This window comes from Haematobia irritans, chromosome 1, assembly GCF_050003625.1.
Source record: "Haematobia irritans isolate KBUSLIRL chromosome 1, ASM5000362v1, whole genome shotgun sequence".
Lineage (NCBI taxonomy): Eukaryota > Metazoa > Arthropoda > Insecta > Diptera > Muscidae > Haematobia > Haematobia irritans.
This window is the reverse complement of record NC_134397.1, coordinates 76,593,499-76,616,401: the sequence shown is the minus strand read 5'-3', so window position 1 is coordinate 76,616,401 and position 22,903 is coordinate 76,593,499. Positions and strand designations below refer to the sequence as shown.

General features: G+C 33.9%; 1 protein-coding gene across 3 annotated transcripts in view; it reads left to right on the top strand.

The window, feature by feature from the left end:
- Positions 1–22,903, top strand: part of CtsF (Cathepsin F) — a 112,968-nt gene that overhangs the window by 88,993 nt on the left and 1,072 nt on the right. For all 3 annotated transcript variants that reach the window (XM_075290848.1, XM_075290849.1, XM_075290850.1), the window contains 5 exons: positions 19,069–19,208; positions 19,278–19,666; positions 19,732–19,907; positions 20,890–21,062; positions 22,698–22,876. In XM_075290848.1, the coding sequence (XP_075146963.1) occupies positions 19,069–19,208; positions 19,278–19,666; positions 19,732–19,907; positions 20,890–21,062; positions 22,698–22,876 (1,057 nt within the window). The remainder of the gene's footprint in view (positions 1–19,068; positions 19,209–19,277; positions 19,667–19,731; positions 19,908–20,889; positions 21,063–22,697; positions 22,877–22,903) is intronic.

Here is a 22,903-nt window from a genome sequence, read left to right as displayed (position 1 = left end):
AACATTTGGGTCCATGCGACACTCCTTTCTATCACATTTACCTATATCCCTAAAATCCCTAATGACCCTTTCGTTCCCAAGGCGAACCGAAATCGATTCGAAAAATATGCCGATTTAGCATGCCTTATCAGAGAATTGACATGTCTTCTCGCCTCCCCAAACTAATCGTGAAGCGTCGCAGTCCTAAATCGTTCCCATCAAACATATGCAATGTTTTCAAGAAAATTTTAAATTAATATATGTTTACTAGATAGGGTCACGAAAAAAAGTTGATGCGGTCACCCCCCAGTTTTGTAGCATACACGAAGACAATTTCAGAACACCAAAACTTTTTTTTCGTGCACCCTACGACCCCCCGAAATACAATTTATTGTGCTGTGTCGTCATTTGAAGTCCGATCGAAAAGAAACGCATATCGTTGTTCGTGGTTGATCAGGGGCTATATTTCGTGCATTGGTCATTTTTGACTCCAACGTCAAATTTGATTTTTAATTTTTTTATTTCGCTTCGTATACCCCTATGACGCCCATTTCTAATAACCATTATACAGATCTTAACAAAATATGAAACTTTTGCTTTTGAAGTATTTACTTAAATTCATAAACAAAAAAGTTACAGAGATTTTAAAAAGTCAATAGGTCACCCTACACAACACTAAATAGTTTTTGCTGTGTTGTCATGATGTCCGATCGAAACCACATGCACATCGTTATTCATATCTACGAAATTGATTTATAAGGCATTTAGAACCTGTTTATCTGTAAATTTCTAACGGTACCTTTGTATACATACTCGTTGTTTGCACTACGGCATTTTCTGCGTTATGCAAAGTGCATGTGTTTTTGCTAGAACAACTTGAGAGCCTACACATGTTATATTTAAGAAAATTCAATATCCCAAAAAAAAAAAAATTACTTTCCTTCACTCAAAAAATTGAACCCTATATGACACTAAAACCAATTTAATTCTATTTTAGTTCATGGAATTATTATGTTTTGAAAAAGTTTCCTTGACTTTAATAATTTTTATTTCAATAGTAACTTGTACACTCAATTACGAAATTAATTGATCAAATTAATTTTTAATTAAAATGTCTTCAATCACAGAAATGAAATAGTATCAATTAAAGAATTAATTGATTCAATCAAAAAAATCAATTGATACTATTCATTTTTGTGATTGATTTTTGTTTCAATTAAAAAATTTGTTGAATCAATTAAATTTTTAAATGAATGTTTTTTAAAACTCAATTAAGATTTTAATTGGAATCAATTTCGTGAATTTTTTTCTGTATTCTCTACACACCTTTTGGTACGAAAAACTTTGAAATATACTGAAAAACTACATTATTTCTGTTTTGTTAGACAAAGTTTACTTTTGAAAAAATTCTTTGGCATCAAATAAAAATGATTGAACTTAAAAATAATGTTTTACAATGTTAAGTCCCAAATAGATATTTTTTCACCGAAATATAGGACAACCCATTTTTGTCTGTGCACGAATTTTAATTTTTTTTTTATAAAGTTGCAATCATTCGGATGCACTTAAACAAGTGAACACTTTTTAAATTGTATATAAATAGACAATAAAATTTAAATACAAATTAAGAATATCTTCATAGTTTCTTCAATCTATAGATAAATCTAATAGTAATCCTCTTTGTATATATAAGCCTTTTATTATTCATCAGAATATTGATTAAAGCAGGATTTATGCATTTAACTTCGGTATGCCTTTACAATTGATTTTCCATCTACGAACGGGGGTCAGGGAGAAATAGAAATTCCAATTTTTTTTTTTTGAAATAACAAAAAGAAATGTGAGTCTGCAGTCTGAATTTGGTTTGGTAATTTTTCAAATACCAATCGATGAAAAACTAACAATCCAAAAAGTGTTTCCACCATTTTCACTAGTTTGAACAACCAACCATTTGTCAATTATTCCTAACAATTAGGGCTGGATTGTGTTTGACATTCTTGGAACTCAAAACCATGAAAATATTTTGTCCTTTACACATAGCAAACCGCTGTCGATGGCTTATTGAAACTAATTGAGAGTGCAGCAAACTGTGGTGATGTGTTAATGGAGTGGAGCAACCATCCTATATAGGTATTGATGAAATTTTATTCTGGTATTTGGTCATTATCAACGATTCTTCGGTACCTGGCTGGCAAAAAGAGAAAATTTGTTCAAATAAGGAAAATAGCGTAGTAATTGAATGTTTGAACAAATATTACAAAATAACCAACTATTTCAATGATTGAAATTGGAATTTGTGTTCTACAATTAAGCAATTTACATCGAAAATATTTTTGGGAATAATAGAAAAGAATATACTCTACACCCAGGAAAAAAAATAAAGATTTTTTTTAGTTATAGCGGAAAAGAGTGTTATGCAAATGTTGTTTTTAATAAATTTTCTTCAATTTGACTTATTTAACTTATTTGTATTATGTTGCAATTAGTACAACATTTTGGTTAATGTTTTCTAAAATAAATCTACATTTTCCTTCATGGTGGGTTCACTTTCACTTCAAATGTTTGAGAATTTATAAATAAAAAAATTTAACAGTCGACGAATTTTCAATCGCGGCGAAAGAACCACTCGTCTTTTGAATCAATCCGTGAATCGATTCATTTTTTGACTTCCGCATAAGAACGAAAATGTATTCATCGATGGAATGGTTAATTAAAACGAGGTCGTAGTTCATTCCAAGATGAATTTCGTGAAGCCTGTCCAGAATCAGTGTTTTTTTCGGAAATCATTGATGTTGTACGACAACTGGTATAACTTGTGACTCAACGTCAGATTGAGGTTAGGTTAGGTAACAACCCGATGTATCAGACTCACATATTCAGTCCATTGTGATACCACATTGGTGGTATCACAATGGACTGAATATGTGAATGCTGCCCGATTCCATGTTAAGCTCAATGACAAGGGACCTCCTTTTTATAGCCGAGTCCGAACGGCGTTCCACATTGCAGTTAAAATACTTAGAGAAGCTTTGAAACCCTCAGAAATATCACCAGCATTACTGACGTGGGAGAATCCACCGCTAAAAAACTTTTTGGTGTTCGGAACCCACGACCTTGTGTATGCAAGGCGGGCAGTACTTCCCGATTCCATGTTAAGCTCAATGACAAGGACCTCCTTTTTATAGCCGAGTCCGAAGGGCGTTCCACATTGCAGTGAAACCACTTAGAGAAGCTTTGAAACCCTCAGAAATGTCACCAGCATTACTGAAGTGGGATAATCCACTACTGAAAAACTTTTTGGTGTTCGGTCGAAGCAAGAATCGAACCCACGACCTTGTGTATGCAAGGCGGGCACGCTAACCATTGCACCACGGTGGATCCCGAAGTTACATTGGTTGAACGCAAACCTTCTTTGTACACACAAAAAATTTTTTTTTTCAGATTCAATCACAAAATTAATTGATCCAATTAATTTTTTAATTGAAATGTCTTCAATCATGAAAATTATAGTAGCAATCACAGATTTAATTGGATATCAACAAATTTTTTGATTAAAAAATTAATTGATTTCAATAGCAAATTTCAATTAATTTTTTAATTGATTCAATGAAAATTTTAATGGATGTTGATTGCAAAATTAAATTAATTCTTTAATTAAAAACGGAACTAATTTTATTCGCTATAGTATATTTCAATGAGTTTCTATAACTATTTTTAATATTTTTTAGTTTGATTTAAAAATGCATAGTTTCAATTTCTTTTAATTAAGGTTTAAAAAAAATATATCTAAAATTAAGTGTCTTACTCTTCCGAGTTTGATTAAAAAGTTAATTGTATCAATTAATTTTTTAATTGAAAATTTAAAAAATGTCAATCATTGACTTAATTTTTCTAGTTCGATTAAAAGTTTAATTGTATCAATTAATTTTTTAATTGTAAAAGTTTTCAACTTCAATCAACTTTTTAATTGGGAATATTTTGGTGATATTTTTTTCTGTGTAAAGAAAATAACGAATTGATTTGTTTCCATTTCTTTGTATAGAATTCCATCCTACACAGAAAAGAGAATAGCTCGTAATTTATGACAAGTTTTAAACTTCAATTTAGTTAATCGCACTTCTATCCAGTTAGTTCAAATTTCAAGAATTTTATGAAAATCTCGTAATAATTACTATTTTTAACTCTTTTGCAGTTCATACTTAAAGTAGTATACTCTGATACAGTTTAAAATTACAAAAATTTCGTCAGTTTTTCGTGCCAGTAAATATACATATATTACAAATTATATTTTCATACCAGTCCGTTCAATTTTATAAAAATTAATGATCATTTTTCTTAAATAGTAGTGAAAATGGACATGATCTGGTCCATAAGACAGTTTTACCGTCAGTAAGTTCATTTATTTTACAGTGGTGCACGAAATTTATACCAATTTTAAAGAAATTTTCTACGGTTGAAATTCTCAGTCGATCTAGCGATGGCGGCTCGTTTGTTAAAATTACGCTAGCTTCCGAACGAAACGAGCTATTGACTTGAAACTTACACAAGTAACTGTTATGAGGTCGGATGGTATTGCCCATATGACCCATATCGAACCACGTTTGGGTATAGGCCTAATATAAACGGACGCGCTGATTTGACTACCAGAACCTCTTGAAAGAGAAAACTTCGATTTGCAGATTTGACTTCCTCTCTTGGAGGATTCGGTAAAATGTGACGTATGTGACGTTAATATGGCGTCTAACAACCATGCAAAAACTGGTCAATACTTGACTTTCGGAACCTTTTGAAGGAGTAACTTTTATCCGATCCGTTTGAAATTTGATGATGTCAAAATATCTTTTCAACAACAATGCGAAAATTGCTCCAAATCGCTTCATAATTACACATAGTCCCCATTTAAGCCGACCCCAAGATTTGACTTCTGCAGCCTAATGGAGCAACAAATTTCATCCGATACGGTTGAAATTCGGCCTTCTAACTACCATGCGAAAATGGATTCATATCGGTTCCTAATTTTATATAGACTATATAAACCGTTCAAGAACTTTAGTGACTTATATAATAATTTTGCCTGTATTTTTTTGTATCTAACACACTGCAAAAATATTGTCCTGAGACCAAAGATTTCATGTCCTTAAAATACGAATGCGAATTTTGCTTAGCATAGAAGACGCATTGCTCTGATATAAAGTTTTTTCCCTTGTCCAAAAGTCGTTTTGTCCTTATCACTTAACTAATGATTCGAATATCTTAACATAAAAGAAAATTTTGTTTGACTGAGGTCAACTTTGCTTTAATAATTCTGAATAATTCGTCAAAATTAATGAAATTGTCTTCAATTTTTTGCCTTTTTGCATATTTACTACAAAGCAAATAAGTGTCCAAAAATAGGACATGTCTTCCAACACGTTAATTTAAAGACGATTTTTACTTGAAACGTAGCATAATTTCTACATGAAGTCGAGTCTGAATTTGGAAATTTGAACTGTCTTTAATACGCTTTTAATGTAGCATATGAAGATACAAGCGGCAAAGTTCGCAATCTTAAAAGAGAATATTTTGCCTCAAATGTATTCTTACTTCAATTACCGACTTCTTTGGCTCAGAATCAATACGAAAATCATTAATGTAAATACAAAATCTTTGGAACCGGGCCAGTGCATAAATTCCATAAGACTAGCTTACAATTTAGAAGACAATATTAAGAAGTGTTAAGATACCTTGCCATTGGAAATTGTTAGCGCATAAAATTCGACCTGGCCCAACTTTCGGCCTTATATACTTGTTTTCTCTGCATTCACTTATTTTATTTGGAATTTGCGATTCCCAAAAATATACCCTTTTAAAATTAATTGAAGCTAATGATTTTCATTTATTCTCTTCATCAACTCTTAGACTTTCCTAGACTAAGTAATACTGGGAACGGAAATTTATTTTAAATTGTATCAAATTACGAACGTGCTGGAGTTATAGACAACATCATTCCCTCATCTATTCTCTGTCGTCATGGTAGCCGTTTTGATTATGCAAATGCTTAATTGTGTTAATCCTCAATTTTTAAATTCAATCATGTGCAGTGAAATCCCTGAAGAGTATGAGTTCACCAATCCTTTCGTTGCCACAATGAAAACTCTCTACTACGCTCACCCCCAATCGCCACACCATTGGCACAGATACAAATATTCTTGTGTCAGTTGCCGTTGAAAAATAATAAAACGTGATAATGTTCGAATGGACGATTTTAGATGGAATTCCTCGTCGTGCATCCTTTCGAGGTTCATAGTCCTCGAGTAGGAGTGAAAAGCACAAACAATATGATTTTTAATTTATTCGCTATGATCCTTTGAATGTAAGCACTTAAGTACACGGTGTTACATTTGTTTGTTCGTCCCCAAAAAGTTGCAAGTTTTCTTACTTCGAAGCTCCCATTAAAGTATTCTCAACCAGCCATCCATCCATCCATTCATTCACTTGATGGCTTAGATACGTAAACAATTTTTGTAGGAATCGTTTAATGACTTCTTGCCACCTTGGCAGCGAACCGTAATACCACTATCCGTGCAACACTTAACACCCACAGACCCCGCCACCATGGGTTATGGGTCTTGAATAATTCATTTTTGGCAAGGAAACTTGTCATTTAAGATGTAGCTAAAATAGTTGGAAAGTTTCCTTAAGCCAAAAGCGGAAAATGATTCTGCTGCTGCTGGTTGTGGTGGTGGTTGTTGCCTGATAAAGGAACAATAAAAATTTATGTATGTGCATATGTTAGTGTATAGCAATATATCCTCTGATTCTCTCGCTCTATCTCTCTTTCTCTTCGACACAATAATGAACCAGATTTCTGATTTTTGTCTCTGTTTCCACCTACCACTAATAAAGTTCCATCAGTAAGTATTCGCTGTAAGGAATTTACTAGCGGCTGGAACAACTAACCCAAGTGGAGTGTAAACCAATGAATTGTCCTGTATTCTCAAGGATATTTGTATCAGTAAGCAGTTTTTATAGAAAGTGATGCTTCCATTTTCAGAGATTATACATGGAAGATATGCAAATTCAGGATTTAAGGATTTATCAGAACTAAGACCAAATAAGTCGAGATACTCTTAGTTATGTATGGCTAAGTAATCGAAGATTAAGTGTAAAATTACAAATATGTGAATATAAATAACAATGGATGATATGTTCTACTCAGTGTGACCAAATCTAAAAGAATTGTGCAGCTTAATCAGGATTAAAATAATGCTAAAAAATGCTAAACACAATATAAAAATGCAAAAATTAATGCTAATTCTAAAAAAGTGTTTTGTTAGTAAAAAGATCACTTTAAAGCATGTATATCCCAGCAAAAGACCTGCTGAATTTTCAGCAGCTTTGAAAATGAAAAAAAAGTCAAGCAGCACTTGCCCTTGTAAGGAATTCATCGATGAATTTATAATGAAATGTCCCACTTAAATGCGCTTCTTCTACGTATGAATTTAAACGCTTTCAGAAGCACAAAATATGGATGTGGAGAACATGAAATCGTAACTTGCCACATAACATAGTTCACAAAAAGTCGTGATAAAATACACAAACAACTCTTCTTTACAGGAGTGCAATCTTCTAAGCGAGAGACGAAGCACCCGCTTACCCTAGTGCAACTCAGCTGCGCTAATTTCAGCACCACCATTATTTACATATTCTAAGTACGTCGTTCGTCTTATATGTGTAGAATGAAACGCTGTATTCGGCACTGAAAATGTTGCGAGGAAAAGTAGTGACTACAGTATGGACACTATGTTTTACTGCTTCCAAATTTACAATTATTTTTTGCTGGGATCTTTAAATTTTATGTTCAATGTTGCCAAAAAAATGTATTTCATTAGAATAAAATATTGTCATGTAATAAATCAACCATATGTTATATTGTTGAGCCATGGCAAACGACAAATAAGAAAGGTCTAAAGTCGCAACTGACCTAAAAGTGGTCCGATATGGCTCATTTGCAATACCATCCGACCTATATAACAACTTCTTGTACCAAGTCTCAGTTGTTGTTGTTGTTGTAACAGTTGTCACGTTGCCCTTGATTACATACGGGACACACGTCAGCTACGTCGCTATCAATCACTGATAAGTAGGAATTGAGGCGGCATCACTTTCCTGATCTTAGTTGGGCCAAAACTACCTCTCCTCCGGTGCTATGGGCTGTAGTCGGACTCCGAGAACAGGATTAACCTTATAGCTTCTCACCGCTTCAGCTACAGTATCCTCATGAATCCTGTTCAGACCTGTCTGGTATGCTGCCTGATCTAGAGGCTCTCTTTTAAAACGCTGGATCTCGCGCTCTAGAAGGTGAAGATCAAACCTTACATTTCTGGGTGGAGGTTGTCTATACACAAGATGGTGATTTGGATGACTGCTGCGATACCAACCCAAGAGATACTGCTTTGACAACATGTAATTGTGTCGATCCAGGGGTGTACTGCGGAGACATCCTGTTGCAGTTCTAAGGGCAGTGTTCTGACAGGTCTGTATGTTATTCCACTGCGTGTCGCTCGTTTGAGGTCATCAACAATGTCTCAGTGATTTCAACTGACGCACGGACATCGTTAGACCGACTCAGAATTTTTCCTCGACTCAGAATAGATATTCTTTATGAGACCAATATTTCGATGAGTTAGAAACGGAATGACAAAGTTAGTATACCCACCGTGTGGAGGATGTAAGATGTTTTCATTTGGGACAAATCTGTAACAAAAGACATCGTTTGCGATACCCGTTTTCCAAACGTTTTAATTTTCTTTTTGCGTGGCAATAATGCCATAAATCTAGTGCCATAGATCTAAATGTTCGATACCATATCACATCCGTCAAATGTGTTGGGGGCTACATATAAAGGTTTGTCCCAAATACATACATTTAAATATCACTCGATCTGGACAGAATTTGATAGACTTCTACAAAATCTATAGACTCAAAATTTATGTTGGCTAATGCACTAGGGTGGAACACAATGTTAGTAAAAAAATATTGGAAACATTTAAATATGAAGCAATTTTAATGAAACTTCGCAAAAGTTTATTTATGATTTATCGCTCGACCATTTTTGTCGAAATCAGAAAAACATATATATGGGAGCTATATCTAAATCTGGACCGATTTCAACCAAATTTGGCACGCATAGCTACAATGCTAATTCTACTCCCTGTGCAAAATTTCAACTAAATCGGAGCAAAAAATTGGCCTCTGTGGTCATATGAGTGTAAATCGGGCGAAAGCTATATATGGGAGCTGTATCTAAATCTGAACCGATTTCAACCAAATTTGGCACGCATAGCTACAATGCTAAATCTACTCCCTGTGCAAAATTTCAATTAAATCGGAGTAAAAGATTGGCCACTGTGGCCATATAAGTGTAAATCGGGCGAACGATATATATGGGAGCTATATCTAAATCTGTACCGATTTCAATAAAATATGCCATACTTGACTACACTACTAATTGTACTCCTAGTGCAAAATTTCAATCAAATTAGGGTAAAACTCCGGCTTCTGGGACCATATAAGTCCATATCGGGCGAAATATATATGGGAGCAATATCTAAATCTGAACCGATTTCTTCCAAAATCAATAGGGTTCTATTCTAAACCAAAACACAGACTTGTGCCAAATTTGAAGTCGATTGGACTAAAACTGCGACCTAGACTTTGATTACAAAAATGTGTTCACGGACAGATGGACATGGCTATATCGACTCAGGAGACCACTCTGAGCATTTTTGCCAAAGACACCATGTGTCTATCTCGTCTCCTTCTGGGTGTTGCAAACATATGCATTAACTTATAATACCCTGTTCCACAGTGTGGCGCAGGGTATAAAAAACATATGTTCCGAGTTGAAATCTATGGCTTTTAGAGGTTTTGATTTTCAATTTAGTTAACAACGTTATGGATGGATTGAAATATATTTTCTCCAGTTTCTAATCTACAAATAATTTCAATCCATGACGTTTTTTTTTTCTTTTTGTACATTTCGCCAGCTCTGTCATTTAGATCTTTGATGTTAATGTCATCTTGCAATGTACAGATATACATCTATCCACCTAAATCCTTTTTAATGGTTGGTTTATTATTATCCTCATCGTCATCGGCATCTGCATCATCGTCATCAGGACTTTTGTCATCAATACCATCAGCGCTGGTAGCAGTATCACATTTGTGTTCATCACATCATGGCATAAAGGACAAATCGGTGATGGATGTTGAGTGTTTCGTCTTTGGCTAACACATTTCACATTTAAAAATGTGTTTGCATTCGATCCTGTAAAACCAAAACTGAGCCATGGCAACGTTGAACATTTCATTTTTAGTACAATTATACTTCAGATACCATTAGTTGGAAGAGAAACAACTTGAATTGTATTCCATGAGGCCCTATGTAAAAGACCCTCGAGAAATATGTACAATTAGGCGGAAAAACAAAAAAAAAACCAAAAACATTTTAATTGCTTTTTTTGGCCACGATTTTTTGCCAGGAATTTTTACGTTAAACTTCGGATAATCGTCTTTAAAGTTTCTGTCCTTGAAATAAAGTTAGATGTCTTTGAGGCGGATTGTCATTAAGGTAAACAAAACCATTTTTGGTTAAAAACTTCAAAGACATTTTTTATTGAAGATTCTGATAAGAAAACGGGAAACTTCATAACTAAACTAAATATCCTTGTTTTTAGTATACAAAAACTTGATTTAACCAAATCGATTGGTTTCTTAAAATATCCCCTCTTTGACTCGCACTGTATATGCAACGTAAATCTTAGGAAACCAATTTTAAAAGAAGGTTTTCTAAATTTATTGCAAAACCTTTGTTTCACAAAATTTAAAGGATCTTTGTATCTAATTGTAAAGAATAATAGTTTTAAGTTAAAGACATAATCTTCACTCAATAAAGGGGGCGCTAATGCCAACATAACTTCTGTTTAGTTCATGAAAATTTGTTGATTTTAGTTAAATTTTGCTCATTATGAGTAAATGTTCCTTATTTGAATAATTTTTGAACTTCAATTTTTCCTTTAAATTTCACAGAAAAAAATATTTACATAATATTAAAGATAACGTAACCTAAATTTTAGGTTGAGCAATTTACAAAATATCAATGACATTAAAACAATGAAATTTTAATTAAAATAAGTTTATAATCTTTGTTTCAAAAATAGTTGTTATTAAATTTAGGAAACAAATTTTGGAAATTTGCGTCCCTCCGTTAAAATCGTATGTCTTTGAACTAAGGCAAAATTTTCTTAAAGTAAAGAAACACATTTTTGATTTAATGAAATCGTTGTTAAATTAACATAAATATTGAATCTTTAGATTTAAGATAAAAATGCTTCAAATATAGGTAAAAAATTATTTTGAGAATTTAGAATTTTTGGTTTAAGGTTTGTTTTTGGAATCACGTTTTTGAAGTATCCGTTATAATTTGGATTTTTAAACTGGCACACTGAAAAAAACAGTGAACCCACCAGGAAGAAAAAATTTGGTTAATTTTAGAACATTTAAATTATTCTTAGAAAATTTTAACTAAACTGATATCACGACAATATCACAAAAATAACTAAACATTTTTCAACAAATTCAAGAAAATTTTTTAGAATTCACTCTTCAGTTGTCAAAATGCCGTCCAGGCAAGAAGAGCAGCGTATCAAAATTTTGCTCGCGCATCGCGAAAATCCGAGCTACTCGCACGCAAAGCTGGCAAGCAGCAATTTCATAGCTTTTCATAGCAGCATTTTCATAGCTTCCGGGACTGTCAACCAAGAAATTTACGTGAAAGAGTATTTGAATAAACGTCTGCTGCCTTTCCTGAAGAAACACGGTTGTTCCGTACTGTTTTGCCGGATTTGGCATCTTGCCATTACGGTAAAAAGGCCATGGAGTGGTACGTGCAGGTGGTTCCCAAGGACAAGAACCCTCCCAACACGCCAGAGCTCCGCTAAATTGAGAAATACTAGGCTATCGTCAAGCGGAACCTAAAGAAGACCAAAAAAACTGGCGAAAGCCTAACTGAATATTTTTCCTGAATTTTATACTAATTGAACTTGAAAAAGAAATTTAATTTGATCTTTTAAATAAAAGATTTCACCGATTTACACGCGTTTTCCCTTGACCAAATTTTGACCGTATCACCCTTTATTATATATACCAAAAAGAAAATTGAAAATTTAATAATAGATTTAATATTAGGTTTTTCTTCAAAGTATTTTTGTGTTTCAAAGTATTTTGGGTGTAACAAAATCAACTGGTTGTTAGCTTGCACGAAACTCATATGTTAGGTAAATAAAGCAAAAATAATAAGATAAATATCTTGGGAGCCAAGGACCAAATCTTTGAGTTCAAATCAATGCTTTTATTTTTGTAAGTGTATGATAGGCATATGGTTTTTGAGGGCCCAAAAATGTTTTCATTAGCACTCTAATACCACAAGCGTGTCTTCGACATCATCTAACGTATTCTCTGTGTGGTGACCGTATTAATATGAGGTTCAGGTTATCATGTGTGTGGGGGGTCTGCACGGCTGAATGTGACTTTTTCCTGCGAATATTTTTTTTCTTCGTTTTGAAATGTTCTTCCGTTTGATACGTTGTCCTGTCGACTTCTGTATGCCATTTTTTCTGTTCGTCTACCAGCCATTCAATTGTTCGTCGTCGCTTGACTTTGTTGCGTACGTTTTTGTCATTTGTCGTTTGTGTCGTTTTCCTGCATATTCGTTTTGTATTGGAACACCATGTCCGTCCGTTTTGTCCTTTGAACCGTATGTCCGTCCTTCCGCCATCTCGTCTATCGTTGTTGCTGTTTTGGTGTACAAAATTCATTGCAACAATAGCTATGGGTGACGATGAGGACGATGACAATGACTTACTACCACACACACACAAACACCCTCACACACACTCATAAAAGGAGTGCAGGAGTCAGTATTTTGCTCTTCCAAGCTCAAGCGACGACAGCAACAAACAAGGAAGAATGAAATAAAGATGCCTTGGGGCAGAGGGTAAACTTTTACATGATAACCTGATTATTTTAATTAAACCTTAAGCCAGGCAATGATTTTTCATTACATGCCGCCATTCCATTCTCTTCCTACTCCACCCGCCATCATATCATCCCATTTAGTTATTTGGTTTATAATGAAATAAGCGTGTTAATGTTACCGAATTGCGGAGGCAAAAGATGGGAATTTTCGAAGAATTTCTGTGCATAGAAAGCCCAAACAATGCCTTAATTTAGGAGGTTAGAATATAAAGTAATCATTTACTGTTTTAGCTGAAAATACAAATGTATCTCCACGTTTGATGAGCCTGTTTTTAGATAAACTCTATCAACTGTTTATAATTGTATAAATAAACATCGCATATTATAGGTACACTGAACAAAAAGTTGTCTTGGATCCATATGAAGAGATGGTTTTGAATCCGTTTCACATAATTCAAAACAAAAAATAGCATACGGCAGAAGTCTTTCAGTCACTAAAGAATTTAAATAAAGAAAAAATTATTACCCAGCAAAAAAGAGCTTCCAAAAAAGTAGTTTGGATTCCCAACTTGTGGTCCGGAAGTGGAACAAACTTAGATCATCTCCAATGAATTTTGCCTTTGAAGTTCATTCGGATGAAGAAATTGAAAAAACAAATAAGTTCGGCCGCGCCGAATCTTAAATACCCACCACCATGAATCAAATATAATAGTTTCCTATGAAAATTTCAGGGGGGTTTGATGCCAATATTTTCCCAAGCAGATCAGTTCAAGCAGTACGCTTCCCCAAGATAAATGCAAAGATTTTACATATGCAGACTAGATCAGATTCTGGATTTATAAGAACCATTTTTTGTTTGAATTTTAGATGAATCATAAACATCTCTTGTAAGTGTGCAAAAAAATGATACAATAACGTTTTGATTTGAAATCTAAAATCTGTAGATTTTTACCACAATTATTTAAATGATTACGAGAAGTAAAATCTGGAAATTCTACATTCACTTTCAAGCAAATTTCATGATCAGTGTACCTTCTGTACCCTCAAGATCTGAAATCGGTCTATATGGAGGCTTTACCAAATGGACCGATAAAAACTATTTAATATTTATGATATGTGATTATACACTTTTTTGTGGGTCTAAAATCCCAGTATATTTAAAATTTGTGGCAAATGGGATAAAAACTAAAATTTCTAGAAACCCTAGGAGTTAAATTGGGAGATCGGTCTAATGGGTGCTATATCAAAACATGGACCGGTACTCACCATTTTCGGTACACCTCTTGATAGTCCTAGAATACCTCTAGATTTCCAATTTCAGGCAAATTGGATAAAAACTACGTATTATAGAAGCCCAAGAAGTAAAATCGGGAGATCGGTCTATATGGGGGCTACATCAAAACATAGACCGTCACTTACCATTTTCGGCACATCTCTTTATGACCCTAGAATACTTGTAGATATCTATTTCAGGCAAATTGGATAAAAACTACGGATTCTAGAAGCCCAAGAAGTAATATCGGGAGATCGGTCTATATGGGGGCTATATAAAAACATGGTCCGATAATCACCATTTTCGGCACACCTCTTAATGGTCCTAGAATACCTCTAGATATCCAATTTCAGGCAAATTGGATAAAAAGTACAGATTCTATAAGCCCAAGAAGTAAAATCGGGAGATCTGTCTATATGGGGGCTATACTAAAACATGGACCGATGGGCACCATCTCGGCACACCTTTTTACGGTCCTCAAATACCTCTAGATTTTAAATTTCAGGCAAATTGGATAAAAACTACGGTTTTTATAAGCCCAAGACCCCAAATCGGATAGTCGGTTTATATGGAACTATATCAAAACTTGGACCGATATAGCCCATCTTCGAACTTGGCCTGCCTGCAAACAAAACACGAATCTGTGCCAAATTGCAGGACGATATCTCCATTATTGAAGGCTGTAGCGTGATTACAACACACATACATACAGACGGACAGACAGACTGACGGACTGGTTATATCGTCTTAGAATTTCTCCCTGATCAAGAATATATATATATACTTTATATAGTCGGGAATCGATATTTCGATGTGTTACAAACGGAATGACAAACTTATTATACCCCCATCACCATTCTATGGTGGTGGGTAGAGGTGTGCACGTGACACGAAATTGTCGTGACTCACGAAAATTTTCGTGATTCGTTCCTGAGTAGTGAGTCACGCTCATGACAACAGCGTGAGTGTGCGTGAGCGTGATTAAAAAACCAAAATGTCGTGCATGAGCGTGAGTCACGAAAATAATATCTTCGTGAGTGCTCACCAGCACAAAACCCTTAAGAGTTAAATTCAATTACAATTTTAGTGACACCTGGGATGTTAAGAGTTTAATAGCACTCTCGATTTTAATAATGCTCATGTTTTCAGACACTTCGGTAAGGCAAATTAATCATAAAATTATTCGTGAGTCACGATATTTTTCGTGAGTCGCGATATTTTTCGTGAGTCACGGTATTTTTCGTGAGTCACGACGTTTTCGTGCGAGAGTGCGCGTGAGTACAAATTTTCTTGTCGTGAGTGTGCGTGAGCGTGAGTCCTACCAAAAAATATCGTGCGTGAATGTGCGTTTGTATGATTTTTCAGTCGTGAGTGTGCGTGAGCGTGAGTAAACTATTACTCACGTGCACACCTCTAGGGGTGGGTATAAAAACGAACAAAAAATGTTTTTCGTCGAAACGTCAATTCAAATGTTTGTGATATGACACCAAGGTATAACATTCTAACTACTTCTCGAGATGTTCTTTATTAGTATGAATGAAAAAATAATGATCACAGGTTCAAATCTCACCAGCGGGAAATTTTTTTATAAAATATTTTTTCTAGAAATTCTGTTTTATGCTTTACATAATTTTTATACATATTTGTAGAAATATGTTTTTTTCATTCAAAAAAGTGAATATTGTGGTAATTTCCAAAACCTTCTCAAAACATTTTCCATGGAAGTGAAAATGTCAATAGGGATAGGTTCAAATCCCCGTGGGAGTGAAATTTTTAATTTTATTTTCACTATTTTTTATTTATATTTTTTTTTATTTTCTATTCTTTTTTGCGGCTATAGAGTACTTTCTAAGACTGCATACAAAAAAATATATTTTGTCTTCAATCACGAAATTAATTGATCCAATTAATTACACTAGTTTACAAAAAAAAATTTTCATGTACACTTGATGAGAGGCAACTTTTCTTATGTATTTTGATCTGCTTAATTCGAAAAAAATTAAAAAAAAAAATTATGGAAAATTTTTGAGATATCTCATTATTTTTAGTTTTTTGAACCACTTAACTTCTCACAGATCCAATTATACACGATTATTCGTCATCTTAATTCCTTTCGTTTAAGTAACGATATAATCGGACAACAACGATATAATCGGACATTTCTAACTCGAGATATAATTTGTTTAGTGAAAAAAGAGCGAAAAACTAAAAATAACGGAATATCTCAAAAACTGTTCCATAAAAAATTTTTTAACATTTTTTTCGAATTCAGCAGATCAAAATACATAAGAAACGTCGACTCTCAAGTGTACATTTTCAGTGTAAACTAGTGTTTTTAAGTGAAATGTCTTCAACCACAGTAATTATAGTATCAATTAAAAAATTAATTGAAAGTCAATTAATTGAAAGTCAATTAATTGAAAGTCAATTAAAAAATTAATTGAAAGTCAATTAAAACATTAATTGATACTATTGAAATTTGTTGAATCAAGACGCGTTTTTCTGATATATAGTTTTTTTCCTTGTCCAAATGTCAATAAACTTTTCAATGAAGTCGTTTTGTCTTTATAGTTATGTGATTCGATTTAAAAATGGGTATCTTTGACTAAGGTCAACTTGGCTTTAATTCTAGTGAAAACATCTTCAAAATTTATGTAAAAGCCTTTAAATTTGTTGTCGTTTTGCATCTTGACAAAAAAGCAAAACAGCGTTCAAAAGTAGGACATATTTTTCAACATTTTATTTTAAATGAGTTTTTTACTTGAAGCATAGCCTAATTTCTACTTAAAGTCTAGTCTGAATTTGGAAATATTAGCTGTAGTTAACATGGTTTTAACCCTTTCACTACCGAAATAAACCTAAAGTTAAAAATTTTAATTTTTCATGTATTTTTACTAGTACTAACAGCATGTAAAAGAAAAATTGTCATTTTGAGATCCTACCTCATTTTCTTCAAGAGCTATATGAGCTTGTTCTGAAAACTTGATTTTTGAATTGTAACCAAATGGCCTTACGAAAAGAAGCGCTATTTGGCCTATAATATCTTTCAAAGTGTGAGAAAAAATACAAAAAATCCCGAAAAAGTATCAGCTATAATTTTTGTATAAATGCCCATTTGCTAGAGACATACAGTAGAAAAATTGTCTCAAATGTTCATATTTTTCGTTTATTGTTAAAGAAGTTTATAAAAATGTATTTTAGTGCTCACCAATATGGAAAATATTTAAAGCTTATTTAGATTAAAGCATCTACTTTAAAACAACATCGAGAAATGAATCGAAACTAAGTTGGAAAATAGAATTTTGTGTCTTTTTCGAATGTCATTCTAAGTGGACATCGGTTGTGAAAGGGTTAAAGGATTTTGATAGAATATGAAGAAAACAAACAAAAACAGACAAAACTAATAAGTTCAAATTTTTCATTTTTTTTTTAATTTGAAAGATAATTGTGTCTTAAAAATATCCTTACTATAGTTCACCGCTTCATTAGCTCGAAATCAATGCCCAAATCATTAGTGTAAAACTAAATCTTCGGAACCAGGCATGCTGTTTTTTCAGTGTATGAAGCTGAATTCAATGCGTGGAAAACAAAATTATTTCTCATATTTTTGCACATTCAAAATAAAATAAAAAAACATGTTTTTAAAAATTATATTTGAAAAGCTTAGTTTTCGAACTTTTCAAAAAAAGGATATCATTATATTTACTTATGTTATTTTTGTAATATCTGCGAGATGTCAGCGTTTGTAATACTATTTAGTTAAAATTTTCTAAAAATAAACTAAATTTTCTATAATTATCCAAAATTTTTCTTCCTGGCGGGTTCACTGTTTTTTAGTAGACTTTTTGCTGTTTTAGCAGATGCCTTCTAATAAATTTCTTTGAGTGTACTATGTAGATATTTTTTAACGTAGTCTTCCAAAAGTCTTATAGCACAAGTTTTCGGTGGATTTCTGCCTCTCAAATCCCTTTATGTGGAATTAAAGCATAGAAAGTGACAATCCTTTGCATTTTTAAAACTCCTTGTGTCCTTTGGGATGTCTACCTCGTATGTGACGACTATAAAACGAAATAATTCACTGATTAAACTTTATTCACCGTTTTTTGTCACCTTTTATAAAATGGCAATATGTGCTCCCTTATGTACGGATACATCGCAATCACAACACAAAAGCAGTGGCAATTAAGACTGTCATTAGACTGAAAATATATTCCACCACTCTAGTGGAATGGGGATATTTTTAGATAAAAACTGGATGGAAACCCTTTTCATGTGATTTATGTAATGAACGTTTTCTAATATAACTAATGAGGCAACAAACCTGCCACAATACCGCATTGCTCAATAATGTCCACAAGGAAAATGGAATACGTTCTATAAATATAGATCTAACCATTAAGCTAGATAAGTACTAAATGGTGCTTGACAATGTGGTACGCTTAAAATGAATACCCTGGAGAGTTATGGTTTGAATATGTTTAGTGGCATAATTAAAAAGGCTATCTAATGTATTTTATAGATATTAGAAAATATGTTATCTAGTTTAAAACACCATTAATTACCGTTGATAGGACTTTTCAAAATTTATCGAGATTATAAACACTTTCCTTTTTTCTTGGAGAGTTATGGTTAATACGAGTATGTTTAGTGTCATAATTAAAAACAAAAGGGGTTTCTAATGTAGTTTATAGATATTAGAAAATATTTTATATAGTTTAAAATAACCATTAATTACCGTTGATAGGACTTTTCAAAATTTATCGAGATTATTAACGCTTTGCATTTTTTCTTATTTTCAGGTTGAAGAGGAGCCAATGATTCGTGCCAAACGTAGTGCCAATCTTGTTGGCGGTACCACTAGCCTCGATAATGATGAAGCCAAAGAAGTACTTACAACATCTTTGGAAAAAATAGCCGGTGGTGATACACCCACCTATAAGTATGACAACTCTACACCATTTCCTACAAGCTAAATTCGTTTAATGAAAATCTTGTTTTTATTTCTCAGAGTCTCCAAAGTCCACAAGGCCAGCAGGCAAATAGTTTCTGGAACTTTAACCAAAATCGATTGTGATCTTTTAGATTCCGATGGCGAAGAACATCGATGTGAAGTTCAGATTTGGAGTAGATCATGGCTTCCCGATGGCAATGAGGTTACCGTTAATTGTCCCAAAAAACAATTGGTAAAAAAACGCTACAGTCGTTCATTGGAATATGCCGAAAAGAAGACACACAAGAAACAAAATCATCATAGTTTGAATAAAGTCGAACATCTTTTCTCAAAATTCCAAATTAAATATAAGCGTCGTTATCACACCACCATGGAAAGACAAATGCGTATGAGAATTTTCAAGCAAAATTTAAAAATAATTCAGGATTTGAATGCAAATGAGCGTGGTATGTATTTAGTGAAATCACTGCAAATGTTGAGTTTATTTCAAATATAATTTCTTTCCATATAGGCAGTGCCAAATATGGTATCACTGAATTTGCTGATTTGACCAGTACCGAATATAAACAACGTACCGGCATGTGGCAACGAGATGAGGCCAAGGCTGCTTTAACCCCTAAAGCTGAAATTCCAGACATTGAATTGCCTAAAGAATTCGATTGGAGAGAAAAGGGTGTCATAAGTCCTGTAAGTAGAATTTTGTACCTCCCTAATAAGTCTTTTTGTACAATCTTTTATTTTGTTAAAATTAAAAAAAGATATTCAGTCGTAACATAAGTTCGTAGATTTTTTTCTCATAAAGAGGCATCCATGCCAATCGATTGAAGGTGGCGGGAGATTGTTATTGCACTAATGTAATTTTGTTGGCCCCGATTATATTGTCTTCGTTGAATTCTTCATGTCGTCCGCTTCAAGGCTTCAAAGTCAAAGCCGTAATATTGAAGTTCGTGAACCATTCTTCGTACTCTCGACACTTAGTCCGATGAAAAAGCAGAAACCCGATTCTTTTGCCTCATGGATATACGGATTTTTATCTTGAAAAATTACGAACGATTTAATTTAAAAAAAGAGTTTTGTAGAAGAGAAAACTCCCTTTCAAATGAATATATACACTTGGTTAAATAACAAAATTAATCGTTGCAAAATAACTCTAATGCAAAACTCTACGAACTTTGTTTTTTTTTTTTTCGAACGGTCCCATCGCCGACTTCCCCGCCCCTTCCGACCGTGAGGACCTCGTCCCCATGACGTAGGGACAGCGTACACACCATGATCCGGACCATGGCGGGGTGGAGGCAAAGGGATTTGACCAGCTACAGAGAAGGACTCATCAGCCGGGTATATTAAAACACAAGAAATTTGTTGTAAACACAGCAGATGTCTGCTGAAAAAAGGAAAGACGTCATTGTTTCTTAAAATAGCAAACTTTGTCTGCTATTTTTTAGAACCCTAAAACAAGTTTTAGTTTGGCTTAAACAAACAGAAGATTTAATCTAGCAGCCACTGTTACACAATGAAGGCAATTCATTCCCATTATGTCTCGTATTTGTCACAATGTTTAGTAATCGCATATAGAGGATTTTAAGAATATTGCAGAACTGGAATATGAAAAAAATTATCTCAGTGTACTAACTTCATGCTATGAGTAATCACTTCTTTTTTGTTTCAGGTTAAAAATCAAGGTCAATGTGGCTCTTGCTGGGCTTTCAGTGTTACCGGCAATGTCGAAGGTTTGCATGCTGTCAGGACTGGTAAGCTGGAACAATATTCCGAGCAGGAATTATTAGATTGTGATACAACGGATTCAGCTTGTAATGGTGGTTTGCCCGATAATGCTTATGAGTAAGTAAACATGTCTAAAGTATTTTTGGAATTTTATAGTTATTTAGAGACATACGGAGACTCCTCAAATTTGCAAAAAAAAAAAAAAAAAACTTATTCTTAAAAAATGAAAGCAGTCGCTGTTTGCTGAAATATCAAATATTGTCTGATATTTTTGTAAACTCGTTTACACTAAAATAATTATAGTTTAGGCAGATACAAACAAAAAAGGAATCTAGGAGCTCTCATAGCATCATGCGTTGTCAAAAATTATACCATGCGTTGTCAAAACAATAACCAGAGTTCGTGATCCGAAAAATAAAAAAAAAAACAAACGATTTCCCCTGCCGTGACTCGAACCTGTGTTGTCTGCACCATACGCGTTAACATTACCACATTGCACCACCGGGGGAGTTGCTATAACAACGTCTAATGATTACATTAAGACTTCTCATGGCCAAAGGCAAATGCCGTTCATGGTTAGGTTAGGTGGCAGCCCGATGTATCAGGCTCACATAGACTATTCAATCCATTGTGATACCACATTGGGGAACTTCTCTCTTATCATTGAGTTCTGCCCGATTCCATGTTAAGCTCAATGACAAGGGACCTCATTTTTATAGCCGAGTCCGAACGGCGTTCCACATTGCAGTGTAACCACTTAGAGAAGCTTTGAATCCCTCAGAAATGTCACCAGCATTACTGAGGTGGGATAATCCACAGCTGAAAAACTTTTTGGTGTTCGGTCGAAGCACGAATCGAACCCACGACCTTGTGTATGCAAGGCGGGCAAGCTAACCATTGCTCCACGGTGGCTCATGAAATCGTGAACGCCCTTGGACGAAATCGTGAACATTCTGTTTTGATTTTTTGCGAACGTTTCCTTTGTTTCATTTGTCACCGTCCGTTCACGATTAGGTCTATTAGTGTGGTTTGGAAGACATAAAAAAACTATTTGTGGTTTTGAAAGTCCTTCGGGTAACATTTTGAAAATTAAAAATTTTGTGAATTGCTATTGTTTAAACCAGACGTTAGCAGAATTTTTCTTATGAGTGTTCTAGAATACAATAGCAATTTACGAAGAGCATTCCGAATACTTCGGAAAAGTCGAAAAACCATTAGAACAAAATTTTAAACGGTACAAAATTTGTCTTATGATGTAGGATAGCATACAGTCGACTGCGCATAGCGGACCTTAGCTCTTCTAGGATTCCACATATGGTGAACATCTGTCTCATCAATGAATGCTACCCCTATCTCAAGCTTATGGTATTAACATTATACGTGTCTCACGATTCATGCATGAATAACAGAAATTTACCTGAGTCATGGAAAATTCGTGTCACACGAGTCTTATAATCTGGGTGGGGAGCCATCCCACTTATAAACTGCCATTGAAAAATTTTTGGTGTACGGACAAAACTGCGATTGAACCAAATCCTAACGTTTTGTCACACTATGTGTGACCCACTTAAGACAATGTGAGGCATCCCAAATCCCTCCCTTAAAAAATTGCACTATTTCTTTTAATCGAAATTGGTACGCTTTGAAATACTTGGTATTGTCGGCTGAATTACAGATAGGAGAAAAAAAAAACAATTTTTAAATAATTTGATGGTCGCTCGATGTAATTTTTTTAATATTCTTTCTTTCCAGTGCTATTGAGAAAATTGGAGGTTTAGAACTTGAAAATGAATATCCCTATCATGCACGCAAAGAACAATGCCGCTTCAATAAATCAAAAATCCACGTTAAAGTAAAAGGTCACGTTGATTTACCCAAAAACGAAACTGCCATGGCTCAATGGTTAATTGCTAATGGACCCATCTCGATAGGTAAGCTAATTTAATTTAATGCAAATT